Source organism: Aythya ferina (assembly GCF_964211825.1).
Source record: "Aythya ferina genome assembly, chromosome: 6".
Lineage (NCBI taxonomy): Eukaryota > Metazoa > Chordata > Aves > Anseriformes > Anatidae > Aythya > Aythya ferina.
The window spans coordinates 34,332,041-34,347,750 of NC_140303.1; the positions used below are offsets into that span (position 1 = coordinate 34,332,041).

General features: G+C 66.6%; 1 protein-coding gene across 1 annotated transcript; it reads left to right on the forward strand.

The window, feature by feature from the left end:
* The first annotated feature begins 227 nt into the window (after positions 1–227).
* On the forward strand, positions 228–9,343 carry IHH (Indian hedgehog signaling molecule). Its single transcript, XM_084523687.1, has 3 exons — positions 228–1,018; positions 5,217–5,478; positions 7,889–9,343. Exons 1-3 carry the CDS (start codon positions 716–718, stop codon positions 8,548–8,550), a joined length of 1,227 nt encoding a protein of 408 aa, XP_084379813.1. The 5' UTR covers positions 228–715; the 3' UTR covers positions 8,551–9,343.
* The last annotated feature ends 6,367 nt before the right edge of the window (positions 9,344–15,710 follow it).

Below are 15,710 nucleotides of genomic sequence, written 5' to 3' on the forward strand. Positions count from 1 at the left end.
AGGAAAAAAAAAAAAAAAAAAGAAAAAAAAAAAGGGTGCAGGGGGGGGAGCTTGGAGGTCCGGGCGCGTCCCGGGGCGGCCCCGGGGGGCAGGTGGCGGCGGGCGGCCCGGTGGGGTGGGCTGCGGGCCCCGGGGCTCGGCCGGGGGGAGGAGGCTGCGGGCGGCCCGGGGCAGGTTCCGCGGGGAGGAGGCGAGGGAGGGAGGGCGCAGGGAGGCTGGGACACGGGCAGGGTGCGGTCCTGGCGGTTCCCGGTCCCGGATCTCTTCAATTTCCCCTCTCACTCCTGCCCGGGGAGCGGAGGCAGCGGCGGCTCCGGTCTCCGGCTCCAGCCCCGCCGCGCTGACCGCCAGGGCGCAAACCGCGGGGGGCTCCGGGCAGCGCCGAGCCCCGCGCCCCGCAAGCGGCCGCTCTCCTGCCAAAACAAACGGCCCTTCGCTATTTATTGCCGCCGCCGGGGCACGGCAGCTCAGAGCGGGCCGACACCGACACCGGGCAGCCGGAGCGCACCCGCGCCGGGCACCCCGCTCCTCGCCACCGGCACCACCGGCGGCACCGCCGCCGCCACCGCCACCGCCACCGGCACCTGCCCGCCGGCTGCGCCCCGCATGGGGAGCCCCGGGGCGGGCGGAGGGAGCGGCGGGCGAGCCTAACGGGGCCCCCGGAGCCCCCGGAGCCGCCGGTCCCCCGGGCCGCCCCGGGGCCGCCGGGCGCGCCATGAAGCCGGCGCGGCTGCTGCTGCTGCTGAGCGGGTGCGCGCTGCTGCTGGCGCCGGCCGTGCGCGGCTGCGGGCCGGGCAGGGTGGTGGGCAGCCGCCGCCGGCCGCCCCGCAAGCTGATCCCCCTCGCCTACAAGCAGTTCAGCCCCAACGTGCCCGAGAAGACGCTGGGGGCCAGCGGCCGCTACGAGGGCAAGATCGCGCGCAACTCGGAGCGCTTCAAGGAGCTCACACCCAACTACAACCCCGACATCATCTTCAAGGACGAGGAGAACACCGGCGCCGACCGGCTGATGACCCAGGTACGGCCCCGCCGCCGCTCCTTTTCTCTCCCTTTTCCCCTGCGCCGGGCACCTGCGGCCACCGGTGCCCGGCCGGGTGCCCCGGTGCGGCACGGACGGGACGGGGAGCGCCGGAGCAGCGCCCCGCCTGGGCTCGCCGAGCACCCGGACCGTCCCCAGGGGTGGCAGCGCCCTGCCCCGCTGTCCCCAGCCCGTGTCCCGCTGTCCCCGAGGTCGCAGTGCGCTGCCACGCCGTGCCTCCAGCCGGCGGCGCCGGGACGCGGAGCTCCCCGGAGGGGCAGCACCCTGCCCCGCTGCGCCCTGCCGGCCCTTGCCCTTCTGCTCCGGGTAGCGGAGGGCAGAGCTGAGCCCGCAGGAGGCGAGGGGCACGCAGGGCTCCAGGAGCACTTTGCCGGCCTCGTCCCAGGCTGCTGCCGAGCCCCCCTGTGCGCTGGTGCCCCCGCTTCTCCCGTGCCCCCCGGGTGGGATGGTGCGGGGAGCCTGGCAAGGGGAAGCCCTCGGCTTGCAGTGCCTGGGGAAGGGGAGAAGCCGGCGGTGCAAACGCCCTGCTGAAGGCAGCCTGCAAGTGTCCTGGGCCAGGGGAAGGAGGGGCACGGGGGACAGAGGACGGCGGCGGGTGGCGGGGGTGATGCTGGACGAAGGTTACTCTGTGTTTTAATATTGCCAGGAGAATGCCTGAGGGTTTCAGGAATGCAGATAAGGAGCCGCACGGCCTTGCTAAGAAACCCGGCCACCAGCTTCAGCACTGGGTTACAGCCCGACTGAGCTCCTGGGGGAGACGGGGGGGGAGCCGGGGCTGCCCGCTGCCCACTGCACCCCCTGGTCGGGGGCTGGCGGGCGGGTAGGTGAGCTCCTGGTGGCAGGAGCCGAGCGGGGCTCTGGCCATGGACTCTGCCCGAGGTGTTGGTAACGAGGAGAGAAGTGGCTCGGGTGCTGGCTTGGCAGCTCTGTCACCCCGTGCGCCCCAAAGGGCAGCTCCCCGGGGGCAGAGGCTGTGGCACGGGGCGGTTTTCAGACCGGGGGCTGCAGCAGAGGGGCTGAATCCAGCCCCCCGTGAGCTGCACGAGCCGTGGCTGCTGCTCACTGCAGCCTGCATCCCCTGATGCAGAACAGCTCCTGGGATGCTGAGCTCTGTCACCCATGCGAGTGCCATCGCATGGCTTGGATTAGAGACAGGAGCACACCTCTGACTGCGTTTGCCCGTGAGACTGCTCCCACCGCCTGCCCTGACCCAGGCAGCGCCCCTGTCGCCCCCAGGACCATGTCCCAGGCTCCGTGTCCCACCTGCCAGCCCCCTCCTCCCTGCTGCCTTGCTGGCACGGCACCTGGAAGCTCCCTGGCTCTACTCAAAGGTGACGTGTGCTGCCCAAGTGAGGGCTCTCAGCCCTGCACGGTCCCTGCCACTGCACATCCGTGCACGGATGGGCACCCTGGTGCCTGGGGCAGCCGGGCAGAGGACTGTCCCCACTGCCTGGCACGGCTCCTGGCAGCTCGCTTTCATCCCACAGCCCTCTGGGCTCATCCCTTGTCCCCAGGCTGTGGGAGATGCCCCCAGGCGTGGGAGCTTTGGCACCGTGCCCCGCGTAGCTCTGGGCTGGGAAAGGCCATTGACCCAGCTCCTTGTCCCTTCCCCCAGTGCCTTGGCTTTTACTGCTGTTGACTCACTTCAAACCTGTTTTCTTTCCCCAAGTCCAAGGGTCTGGGTGTCCCAGGCAGCCTGACGATGCCGCCTGCTTGGGGGGGTGGGTAGCGCTGCTCTCTGCCCGCCTTCCCTTTATCGTTTCATCTTCCTCAAGAATTCCAGTGTGTTTGCTCTCGCTGGTCCCACTCGGAGGTGCTGAGATAAGGCTGGAGGCAGAGCCTGCCTCACCTCTCCGCGGCAGCCTGGCCCAGGAATGTCCCGGGCCCCCTGCCCCCAAGGTGTCCCCACCCCAGCCATCACCCCTTGCAGACACTGCTGTGGCGACCACCCTGGCGGCGGTGACAAATTGCTCTTGGGGACCTCAGGAGAGGATCTTGGCTCCCTCTGGGAGAAACCCCACCCGGGGACAGGTGTGGTGTGATCCTTCTTCTTCTCCTGGAGAGATTTTGGGCAATTTTGCTGCAAGCAATTGCCCCCAGCCCCTGTGTGAGGCTGAGGTCCCCACCTGAGTGTCCCAGGGTCCCCGGTGGCCGTGTCCTCTTGGCGCTGTGCCCTTCCTCCAGCCCTGCTGCCTTCCCAAAAGGGTGACATCCCCTGCCGTGGGACAGCACAGAGCCTAACCCTAACCCTAACCCTAACCCTAAGCCCTACACGTGGCTTGGAGGTGTCCGGCCACCTGTGACACCACAGGGACGGGCTGTGCCCTCCCTCACACACTGCCACCACGCACCTTCCCCAAAAACCCTGCCACCTGCCTGTCCCTCGGGTTTCCAGCTTGGACATCCCAACCCCTCCCTGGTCCCCAGGGATGTTTCAGCCCCCCTGGGCTGCGCGCTGGGGACCGCAGCCTCCTGGATGAGCCCTTGCGCCGCTCCCCATCGCCGCCCGCTCCCTGCGCATCGCCACCTGCCCGCCCTCGCCCACCGCTGCTTGTCACTGCCCATCCCCGCCCGGTCCCTGCCCTCCGTACCTGCTCGCTGCCGGTCCCTGCCCGTGCCCTGACACCTGCTGGCCGCCCAGGGCACAGGCACAGCCGCTGCTGGGTGCTGCGGGGACCCTGACAGCCCGGGGAACTGGGGGGCCCGTGGGGGTGGCACCTCCGGGGACAAGGGTGGCACAGGTGGCTCCCGCTAGGACAGGCTGGGCTGTCCCCAGGGGCTTTGTCCCTCACCAGGGGACAAAGGTTGGAGGGTCTCGGGGGACGTGCAGGGGTTTTGCCCTGCAGGGAGCACCCGGAGGATGGAGGGGTCGGCGGAGAGGGCGCAAAGAGGGGACCGGAGCGGGGTGGCGAGGGGACACCTGGAGCCGGGACCGTGCAGGGGATGCAGTGGGGTGTGGGGGGCTCGCTGCCTGCCTCCATAGGGCGGCCCCCAGCCCCTAAGCCCCCTCTCTGCCAGCAGGGGCCTTGGGAGCTCCTTGTGCCGTGCGCAGAGTGGCACCACGGCGGTGTTTGGCGAGGACAAAAGTCGCTCCCCTCCCTCCTCCTCCCCTCTCCTGGGCACTGTTTGTCCAACACCTTCCCAGCTTATCTCCCCACACCCAGGGAGCCACGAGACGAGGGCAGAGGCGCTCCCCCGCCCCATGTGGGGCAAAGACCTGCCTGGCACTGCCCTCCTTGGGGCCTGGACCATGCCAAGAGCAAGCGGGGTTCCCCAGGAGCAGCAGCACCCTCCTCCCCCCGGGCAGGAGCTGGTGATGGGGGCAGGCTGAGGGCCCCACGTGCTGGGGGCAGCTCCCTGCAGGAGCGGTGCTGGGCCCTTTCTGAGCCAGGGCTTGGACCCAGCAGCAGGTTTTATAGCCCTGGTTCGTGCTCTCGGGGACAGTGTCTCATGACCTGCTTGTGTCGCTGCCAGCGCGACGTCCTGCGGCACCGAGTTCCAGCTCAGCAGTGACAGCACGAAAACATCCCCCACGGTGTCTGCTTCTAGCCTGCTGCCCGGCTCTTTCACTTAATGTTTCCCAGGACTTGCCCCATATGGGACCTTAATGGCTCTGTCCCCCTCTCTGGCTTTACAGAGCCCTCCTGTACCTCCCCACCAGCTCTTCCTGGCCGGGCAGTCCTCGTCTGCTCACCCAGTGCTGTCAAGGAGCTCCTCGATGCCGTAAACTTCGCTTTCTTTGCACCTTTTCTATCTGCCCTCCACCCCCTTTGCAGCCCGGGCAGGGGCCAGCGGTGCAGGCTGTGCTTGTGAGTCAGGGGCACAAGGGGCTCGTGCAAGGCTGGAGCAGGTTTGGAGCTGCAGCTTGTGGATGGAGACGCTGTGCTGGGGGAAACGGTCAAAGGCACCCAGAAATCCAGGGCTGGCGTCCCTGGGTTGTGCTTTGGGGTGAGAAACCCTGGCAGGGCAGGACGAGGCAGGGCTCAGCTCGCTCGTGTGACCTCTGTGGCAGCCCTGGGGCTTGGGGACCTGCTGTTGTCCCCCGGCGTTTCCTTGTCAGCTGCTTTTCCCCCTCCCTTGGCTTCGTGGAAGCACGCTGGGACGCAACCTGCGAACCAGGAGGGCAAATCCCCGATCCCAAAAACCCTTTCGCTGACTCTGCCCCTCTGCCCCGCAGCGCTGCAAGGACCGCCTGAACTCCCTGGCCATCTCCGTCATGAACCAGTGGCCGGGGGTGAAGCTGCGGGTGACGGAGGGCTGGGACGAGGACGGCCACCACTCGGAGGAGTCGCTGCATTACGAGGGCCGAGCCGTGGACATCACCACCTCGGACAGGGACCGCAACAAGTACGGCATGCTGGCTCGCCTGGCCGTGGAGGCCGGCTTCGACTGGGTCTACTACGAGTCCAAGGCGCACATCCACTGCTCCGTCAAGTCAGGTAAGGCTGGGGGGGGGGCCCTCCTGTTGTACTGTGCCTGGGGAGCCTGGCTGCTGGCTGAGGAGAGGGTTTTGGGGGGGTGCTGGGGGCAGCGGGAGCTGCGGGAACCCAACCGGGGCCGGGTGCTGCGGTCGCTGCTGTCTCTCGCTTCTCCTGTGCGCTGCTGAGAGGGGTTTCCGAGCTGTGATTTGATGGGGTGCAAGGACCCCCCCTGCCGAGCGGGGTGGTGATGGGGAAGCTGTGCCCAAGCTCCCGGAGCGCCCCCCGGGTCCCTTCTCGGCTGCGAGCCCGGTGCCGGCGGCGCTGCGGGCGTGCGGCAGAGGGCAGCAGCGCCACGCGCACGGCGGGGACGCGCAGCCAGCCCCACGCCTCGGGGCCTCGGGGCAAAACGGCCGTGCCCACGCGTGGAAACAGCCTCGGCGGTGCCACGCCAGCCCGGCGTGCCCACGGTCACGGTGTGCACCCCCCCCGGCCGTGCGCGCACCCACGCCCGAGGAGGAGCCGCGGTGGCCGCTGCGGCGGTGCCGCTCGGTGCCCCTCGGTGCCGCGCTTTGCCCGGGTGCTGCGTGGGGGTCCCCAGGCTCGGCTCCCACCGCACTGTGCCTGTCCTGCTGCCCTAGCCCGCAGCCAGCGGCCCGACACCCCCAGACGCCAGGCTGGCCCCCCGCGCTGACCCGCTCCCCCGTGCCGATGCCAGGACGGGCGCATCTCCGGCCCGCGAAGGACGTGGGGCGACCGCGGCGCAGAGAGGGAGCGACGCAGCCCTGGAGAAGAGGGACAAAGCGTGGCACAAGGACCGGGGCTCCCGGTGCCCGGCGGGGCTGGCCGGAGAAACGGGGCCGGGCTCCGAAGCGAGGACCCTGACCCCAGTGCCCTGGGGCCGGCCGGAGGAGTGGGGCTGTGCCCCCGGAGAAGGACCAAGGCTCTTGAAGCCCAGGATGCTCCCCTGGACTGACCGAAGACAAACGCCACGGCCCAGGCAGCCGAGTGGGGCCCTGAGACCCTGGAGGGCTTCTGGAGGCTGGCCAGAGCCTCGTGGCTCACAGCGGCTCCCCGGGGCTCTGTGTCCCCCGGATTTATCCCCAAAGCCGTGGGGTGCGTGGTGGAGCCTGTGGGGTGCCCATCCTGGTCCCCTCCAGAGCTGTGTACAGAGGGCAGCCGGGCTGCCCCTGCCTCTTAGTAAATGGCTTTTATTTTTGTACGGATGGCCGCGTGGCCTGTTGTATGTATTGCGTCTCGTCGGGTCCCCCCCTGCACCCGCACACCCCTCCGTGCCCCGTGCCTGTGCCCCTGCTTCTGCCAGGTGCCCCCCTTGCCCTCCTGCCAGCCTCCCCCTCCCGTGGCTCTGCCGCCTGCCCGGGGACGTGGGGTGCAGGATTTGGGACCTGTCCCTTGCTGGGGAGCAGGCACGGGGCGGACGCTGCACCTCGTCTGAGTAATAAAAGGATTCTGTCCCAGAGATGGATGCCTCTCTTCATGGGCCTTGGGGGCTGGGATCTGGCTCTGCCCGAGGCTGGGGAGGGATGGGGGGCAGTGCGACCCGGGGGGAGGCTGTGGGGTTAGGTGGGGACCTGGGAGAGGGCCCCAGGGGCTGGGAGCTCGAGGCTGGGACCATCAAACAGACCCTAAGGCTGTGCCTTGGGGGAGCTGGGGCTGCTGGGGGGCTGAGCATCGCTCCTTGGGAAGCCAGGGATCCCCTGCCGGTGCCAGCACCTGGCTGGGTGTACCCTGGGTGCTGGGGACACTCGGTGACTTGTTTCACCTGCAGAGGGGCAGTCCTTTTCCCTGATTCTGCCTGGGGGTTTTGACACGTCCCTGCAGCTGAGAGAGGGTTTTGGTGCAGGGAGCAGGGGGTGAGGGGGCGGGCAGGAGGAGCAGGGGGCTGCAGCACGGAGTAGGGGCGAGCTGCGGTGCCGGGCGCTGCGCCCTGCTGCCATTCCTTGCTGCATCCTCCCGGGGGGGCCGTGGGTGCTGCACTGCAGGGCACGGGCAGGCAGGGAGCGCCCTGGCACCCAGGGAGCTGCCGGGCGCTCTGCTCCTCTGCCTGCCACCGGCACGGGGCTCTGCACTCCCTCTTCAAACTTCGGGTGCCCCCGCACCCAAGGGTGTTCACCCTGCGCTTTGCACTGGCTGCTCCCTGGGCCAGGAGGGTTTGGGGGCCCTGCTTTGCAGCATGGTCACAGCGCCCTGGCCCTACATTGGGGAGCGGGCACTGGCACACACAGCAACCCCAAAAATGGCACGGGGAGGGCCCCCAGGACTGTGCGCATGGGATCCGTGCAGGGTGGCGACGCCAGAGCAGGGGGCAAAGCCGGGCAGCACGGGGGGGGTCTCTGCATGTCACAGGGGAGAAGCTGGGGGTCTCGCAGACGGGTAACCCTCCTCTCCTCTCCTCTCTCTCCCTGCGCAGAGCACTCGGCTGCTGCGAAGACGGGCGGCTGCTTCCCCGGCCGGGCGCTGGCGACGCTGGAGAACGGCGCCCGGACCCCGCTGTGGGCGCTGCGGCCGGGCCAGCGGGTGCTGGCGATGGACGGGGCCGGCCGCCCCACCTACAGTGACTTCCTGGCCTTCCTGGACAAGGAACCCCGTGCCCTCACCGCCTTCCACGTCATCGAGACGCGGGAGCCCCCCCGGCGCCTGGCCCTGACGCCCACCCACCTGCTCTTCGTGGCCGAGAACGCCTCGGCGCCCGCCGCCCTCTTTCGCCCTACTTTTGCCAGCCGCGTGCGCCCCGGACACTTCGTGCTGGTGGCGGTGGGCTCGGGGGGCTGGCAGCCCGCCGAGGTGGTGGGGGTGCGGGGCCGGACGGACGTGGGGGCTTACGCCCCGCTGACGAGCCACGGGACGCTGGTGGTGGACGGCGTGGTGGCCTCGTGCTTCGCCCTGGTGCAGGAGCACCAGCTGGCCCAGCTGGCTTTCTGGCCCCTCCGGCTCTACCACAGCCTGCTGGGGTGGCCGGGGGCGCAGGGGGACGGCGTGCACTGGTACTCGGGGCTGCTCTACCGCCTGGGCAGGCTGCTGCTGCCCCCCGACAGCTTCCACCCGCTGGGGGTGCCCCAGGCGGAGAGCTGAGGGTGCGCTGGCGGAGGAGGTGGCCGCGGGGCGGCTCTCAGGGGGGGGCGGCACGGGGAGGTGCCCCCGGCAGAGGGGGGCAAAAAGGGGGCTGCCCCGCACGCCTCCTCTGCGCCCCCTCCTCGCCCCCGTGCCGGCGGGATCCACATGCTGCTATGTGTGTGTGTGCGTGTTTGACGTGCGTGTGCGTGTGCAGGGTTAGCTCACGGCGGGGGTCTGGCAGAAAAAGGGGAGCAGGGGCCCAAAAGGGCTGAGGGGGGGGCGGAGGAGGGAGCTCCCGGCAGCTACAGCCCGGCTGGACCCCGTGGAGAGGTTTTGGGAGGGGGGTCCCGGGGTGCTGGGGGGGGTGCCGTTCCCCCTGGGGCTGGCACAGCTCTGGCACGGGACCCGGGACTCGGTGGCACGGGTGCTGCCGGGGCAGAAGGCTGGGCAGCGTGACCCAAACTAACCCAAATCCACACCTTTTGCACCCCAAAACTCAGAAACCCCCCCAGGTGCTGGAGCACAGCCCTGCCTGGCCTGACCTCCCGCCCCCCCCCCCCGGCACCCCAAACCCTCAGGGTATCTCATTGCTGCTCACCCGGGCTGGGGATCTGGCCAGCGCCCCCCAAAAAATCCCCCCAAATCCCCGTTAGAGCCTCGGCCTCCCCAGCAGTGGGGGTGATGAGGGGGCCGGGGGGCTGTGACCGGTGCCCCCCCTGCGGCATCACGCGCCTTTATTTATTTATCTGCTCTTTGTATGTACCATAGCCGGGAGGCATCGCGGGCGCGTGCAGGGGAAGGTGGGGATGGGAAGGGCGGGCAAGCTGTCTGGTGGGGGTGGGGGTGGGGGATTTCTTATTTTTTTTTTTATTATTATTATTATTGTTATTTTAATGAAAAGCAGAAATTATTTAAAGATTATTTTAAAGCACAGGTTTTTTTATGGTGATTGCTGTCCAGAGAGGAGAGAGCACCGAGCCGGCAGGTGTCTTTTTGTCTCTTCACTGGATGTACCTTTCCCGGTCGGGGGCACGGCCCAATAAATCTCTCATCTCCCAGGAGGCTGCTCCGAGCTCTGCTGTGGGGGGAGCCAAATTCGGGTTGGGGGGGGGGGGCATCGCCTTCAACCTGTAGCCCCCAGCCCAGGGCAGAGCAAGCTGAGAGCCACCGCAGCACCCCTGCCCCCAGTGCTGCCCCCCACTACGTGGCACACGGGGGTCCCCACAGCAGCCTGGTGCTCACACCCTCCAGCCCTGTCCCCTTTCCAGCTCACCCCACAGCCCTGTGCCCCACACAGCCCCCCCGTGCACCCCTGCCCCATCCCCAAGCCTCCCCAGAGCGGGGTGGGAGCGGGGGGTCTTTCCCCAGACCCCATGGCACGGCGAGCGCCGAGCAAGCCGGCGGCGGGCTGTCAGCGAGGGCCCTCCTCACCGCGGCTAATTTAAGGGCTCGGCGAGAACGGCTGGGCTAATTTAATTAGGTTCTTATTACAGGGAAGGACAAATTGGTCCCCAGGGGGGGGGCGGCGGGGTCAGGCCTTGGAGAGCCGCTTTATGGAGTGAAATTTCCATCGGGCTTTCGGCTCTGCTCCGGCCGTGCCCCCTCACAGCTCAGCACCAGCCCGGCTGACGGGGACAGGCACCCCCCAACAGCACCGGTTGTGCCCTTTGGGGATGTCCCGTGGTGTCAGGGGTGTCACCAGAGCCAGGGTTTTAGGGTATCTGTGGGCATGGGGAAAATGAGATCTGCCCCACTATGAGGCTGCCGCAGGGCTCTGCGGGCTGCTTTGGGGTGGAAGCGGGGAGAGCGCGGGGTGCTGGCTCCGGGCTGCCCCCAGGGCATCAAGAGGAAGGAGCCATAAATAAGATTTGGGGCTCTTGGCCCTCCTGAAGCCCTGTCAGCTGCCCCATAGAGCCGCTTGGAGAGCGCAGCGATCCTGGCGGGCATCCCACCGGGGCCCCCATCCCATCCCACCCCATCCATCCCGTCCCACCCCGAGGTGGTGATGGATAGGGCTGCCGGTGGGTGGCCGGCAGAAGGGCTGGGCACCACAATGGATGTCCCCTCCATCAATTTGTCCCCATTACCATGTGAATGGGGGGCGGGGGGGAGAGGGAGGGCATGCGGCGGCGGGAGAAGCCCCCCACATGCTCCCATCTGGGGCAGCGCGCGTCCCCCCTCCCTGCCTGAGCGCTTTAAACCCAAGCCAAGACCAACCCCCCCCGGCCCCAAATCGGGGGAGGAGAGGTTCCCACCTCCCATTCAGCGCCTTGAAAAGGTTACAGGGCCCGGCCTTGTTAACAAGAGGGGACCCCAGCCCCATCCCCGCCTCCCCCGTCTGTACCTCGCCCCCCAGCCTTCTGCCGTGGCGCAGCCCCGGCTATGGGGTGGCAGCGCCGGGGGGGTGATGCTGGCGGTCCCCCCAGGCAGCAGGCACCGATGTTATCCCACGCACGGTCCCACAGCTGCTTGGGGGAGCTGGGGACCTGTAGGATACGACCCCGGGAAGCCCTGCAAGCATCCCACAGCCACCTCCTGTTGGAGGGGTGCCCCGGGCTGGGGTGTGCGGGTATGCGCGCACGAGGGAGGAGGAAGGATCTCCTCAGGGCCCTTTTCCTTAATAAATCATCCCTCTGCATCCCCCGCCCTCCCTCCTGCTCCAATAACTCCCGGCGGGGCCCCCCAGCCACAACAATGCGGCTACGGGGACGATTTATTTTCCTAATGGTGCTGCTGGGGAGACGGGGAGGGGGCGGCCGGGCCGGGGGGGTCGGGGGGGGGGGGGGTGGCAGCACGCTCCGGGGCAGGAGTTTCTAATTAGGGAATGAAATTTGCTGGAAGGCTGGAGGAAGATGGATTCGCCGCCTGACAAGGGGCCTTTCAGCTCATCAAAGCGCCCGGACGGGGAGGTAAATTAAATTATTTCTAATTCTTCGCGAACCTCCAGGGAGTCGCCCTTCCGCCAGGGGAAGGTGGGAGCGCTCCTAAACCCAGCAGGACTGAAGTGGAAAGGAGCTGGGAGCTGGGAGGGGAAGAGGATGCCGAAAAGGGAGGGGGTGGGACGGGACAGGCTGCGCTGCGAGGATGGGGAGGGAAGTGGTGGTGGCAGAGGAAAGAGCTGCGAATGGCCAAGAAAGCACCAAATGGCTCATTTGGGGGCAAGTCCCCCACCCGCGGCTGTCATCCCAAAGGGACCTGAGCCCTGGGGGGGTTTCGGTAAAGAGCCTTCTTCTCCGGGCTCCACTCAGGTCAAAGCCAAATCCAGCGCTGTCAAGGCACGAAAACACTTTTGGGGCTGCACGGGGTTCTCCTAAATCCCACATTCTTGGAGTCGTGGTGCCACCCCGCCACCAGCCCCCCTCCCCAAAAAAACGCCAGGAATACAGCTGGCAGCAGCACCGAGGAGCTTCTGTGCCAAGCCAGGGGCTGCATTTGCTCCAAGACCTCCTCCCAGCACCCAGGGAAGGGGAATGGGGAGGGAAATGGGGGGAACAGAGGGGCTGGGGGGGCCGGGCTCTGCGGCAGACCCTCCCCGCAACTGTGCCGGGCACAGGCGCAGAGCGATCGGTGCTGACCCAACGCTCCAGGAATTTAATTTGTTTAATATATTCCCTGGGAAAGAAGAAAATAAATAAGTGGCACCTCGCGTGCCCCCATGTCTCACTCTGGCGGCGGAGGTGTCAGCTTAACGAGCCGAAGCCCTCAGCCTGATTAACCAGCCGCTGCTCCCGCTAATAGGGAGCCACCGCGCACCCTGATGGATGTCACCAGAGCGTGAGCCCCCCCCGGCAGGGGGTACCGTGCCCTCCCCAGCCCCCTTGGGCTCTCCTTTCCCCAGGGCGGATCACCCTGCCCCACTGCTCTATAGGGCCGGTGGGGTGGCAGTGCCAGGGGAGACGGATCCGGGGCTGCTTTTGCATCTAGGGGGGAGGGCACAAGGTAACCCACGGACCCCTTTCTGTGCCAAAAGGAGGAGAGCTGTGCCCTACACCCACACAAACCTTGTCCCTTCCTTTCCTCGCTCTGCCCTAGAAGCCCTGCTTGTCTTGCTTGTCCCCCCTCCTCCCGAGGCACCCCTGGGTGTCACTGCAGGGACGTCGCCAGCTCCTGCCACCCCATGCCATCGCCACCCCCCCCCCCCCGCCTTGGGAAAGGGTTAATCAGCAGCCAGGGAGACAGGGCAATAAATGGCCGTTATCTCGTTAATGAGCTGACATTAATTAGAGCCCAAGGTCCTGGGAGGAGCAGCCGATTTACCCAGTCACCCTGGGAGCGGGCTGGGAGCTGACTCCATGGAAAGCCCATTAGCAGGAGGTGAGGCTGTGCGGGGGGTCACCCTGCACCCAGGGCCCAGCCTCGCTTCCCAGCCCTTTTGGGGAGCAGCTCAGGACCTCGGGAACCCAAACGGGAGCTGGAGATCCCCAAGCTGCTAGGATCCAACTGCTTGCTCTGGCTCGTGCTGCTCCGAGCAGCCCTCCCTGCGCCCGTTTGCCGTCCCCCTGCTCCGGGAGGGGAGCTGCCAACACGTTTTTCTGCTCAGCCTTGCCACGTCCCAGCAGAGACGGGGCTGCTTATTTGAGGAATCGCTTGGCTAAATAAACAGCAGCTCAGAAATCCCTGCAGGAGGCCTGTCGGGGAGGGACGGCGCGCTGTTTGCTCTGTTAACCCCTTCGCTTGGGGCAGGTACCTTGGCACCATGGAGGGATCGTGGAGGCTGGGCGCGGTGGGCAGGGGGCTGCGGAGCTCCTCACCGAGCCAAGACGTGGGGATCTCTCTCTGTGTCCCTTAGGGCACAGCCTGGAGAAGCCCTGGGCAGCCTGAGGTGGGCTCAGAGACCCCCAGGATGGGCAGACCCCAAGCAGAAGGGGGTGCAGGCAGGGATGGGGGCACACGACGCGGCACAGCCTGGGAGCAGGCGCGCACGTGGCTTTGGTGGCACGCCTGGCACTTGCTCCTGCCATCTCTGGGAGACACATGAAGGGATTTGGGGAGCCCTGGGCCATGCGGACAGCCACACCAGTGCTTTCTGCAGAGGGGACGGCCACCACGCAACCTGGGACAGGGGCTGGCCGTGCCAGGTCTGACCCCGCAGAGCCCGGCTCCCACCGCTGCGGGGCTGATTAGGAGCCATTATCTCCCCAGGCCACCCGCAGGTGACTTCGGGGCTGTTCATTTTGCCACAAATCACCCCGGGGCTGGCAGTTTATTTACCTTCCCCACCAGCCTCCTGCGGCTTCCCAGAGCCAGGAGATAGGGGTGGCCTGCGAGGGGCAGGGCTGCGGCGCTGCAGGTGATGGTTAGGGCCCCAAAAACCTGGGGAAGTCACTTCCAAAGGCAGAAAGCCCTGGCTGGAGGAGCAGTTAATCCTTAGCAAGCCTCCTGGGGACAGGGAAGCTCCTGCAAGACTTAGCAACTCAAAGCTTGGTAGGAGCAAGATGGTACAAACCCACGCCTGCCACTGCCCAAACCCACCAGAACGGCTTGGTGTTAAAGCACGGTCTATGAACAGCCAAAATGATGGGTTAATTGGAAATTAAAACAGCCTCAGCATGGGTCTTGCCTTTGTCGGGTGCCTGGGAAAAGGACCTGAGCCTGGGAAAGCAAGAGCCTGGTCCCAGTCGGCGTTTTTTTATCAGGGTGTGTGTTTTCCTCGGCACCCTGGGCTTTGATCTCGGGGCAGTCGGCGGTGCTGAGGGGTGTTACGTTGCTGCCCAAGGTGACAGCGAGGAAACGGCGGGGCTGTAAAACTGAGCTGTGCTCCCAAACTCTACCTGTCCCCCTCCACGGCTCATTGCTGAGCGCGGAGGCACCGCTGGCAGCTGGCGGGGGAAGGATGCGAGGCTGCAGGGCCCTCCCTGCACGGGGTCAGGCTCTCCCTGGCTGATATCCTGGGGGCTGTGGCCTTCGGCTGATGCTCAGGGTTGTGTTATCTCCCGTGTGCAGCCCCTTCTGCAACGGGCAGAGGTAAGGGAGCAGGCCCCAGCCACGCTCGCTTCTTGCAATCCCCAGATCTAGTTAGCAGCCAGGTGAGCTGTCACCGGAGGGCCCTGATGGATGGGAAAGCAAGTTCCCTCCTTCCTGGGGCTGGAAATGAAGCTAATCAGACCTCGGACACCTTAATCCAGCTCTGATCTGATTAATGACCCCGAAGACTGTGAACTCATCAGCACCCTGGCATCTATCACCGCCCGCATCCCGCCCCTTCTGCTGGCCACCTCCTGGGCTCTGCTCTCATCCCTGCCTGCTGGGTGCTCCTGCCCCGGGCGCATCTCTTGCGGGGCCCCAGCATCTGGGTTGGACTCTCCTGGAGGAGGGAACTCCTTCTATTTTCCTCCTAGATTTCTCTTCTTATTGGGAATTAAACGGCCCTGCTTGCTGCTGACCTGGGCTGGCCGTGGGGCTGATTCCTGCCCTCCCGGGGAGGCAGCTGGAGAAGGGCTGTCGGGTGTCCGTCCCCATCCAAAGACTTGGGGCTGCTCAACGGGTGGAGTAAGCTCCAGGCGAAGGAAGGAGGAAATTATCCCCCTATAGGGGACCTTTGGACCCTGGTGCTGTGGGTGCAGGGAGCTCAGTGGGCTCCAGGCCAGGCTGGATGGGCTCGAGGAAGGGAAACCCCTGGGGCTGCCGGGCACAGGAGGCTGGGGAAAGTCCCGTGTGTGCTCCTGCCTTGCCCTTCCTTCCCTGCGTGTCTGCTCCGAGCCTCTGAGGGATGAGGGATACCGGGGAGCGGACCCTTGCTCTAAAATCTCAGGGAATCCAGCAAGGGTAGAAATGGTGAAGGGGAAGGAAACACAGGGCTGGGAGCTCCCTTTGGCTCCGATAATCCTCCAGCAGGGCTGCGGTAGCGGCCTCAGTTGCCTTCCAAGGAGCAGGACCATTGCTGGGCAGTATCAGAGGCTTGTCTCGTTGCATCAGCATGACAAAAGGTAGGACCTGGGCACAGACGAGCACAGACCTGCTCCCAGATGCTCTGCCTCATCCCAAAGGCAGTGGAGCCCCAGTAGCCCTGCTCCAGCTCACCCCCATCTCCCAGAACAGCCGGGGCTCTCCTCTCTGTTCCTGGTGGTGTTTTTCATGCTGTCTCTTGCCTGGAAGAGCAAAGACCGGGCAAATGGGTAGAAACCTCCCTGCCTGCCCTGTTGGCACCTCGGATGGCTGTGGGTGATGCAGGGAGGGGG

Coding starts and splice junctions, on each gene's coding strand:
- IHH (XM_084523687.1), top strand. CDS start 716: ATGAAGCCGGCGCGGCTGCTGCTGCTGCTGAGCGGGTGCGCGCTGCTG. Junction 1,019..5,216: donor CCGACCGGCTGATGACCCAG/GTACGGCCCCGC, acceptor TCTGCCCCGCAG/CGCTGCAAGGACCGCCTGAA. Junction 5,479..7,888: donor CCACTGCTCCGTCAAGTCAG/GTAAGGCTGGGG, acceptor CTCCCTGCGCAG/AGCACTCGGCTGCTGCGAAG.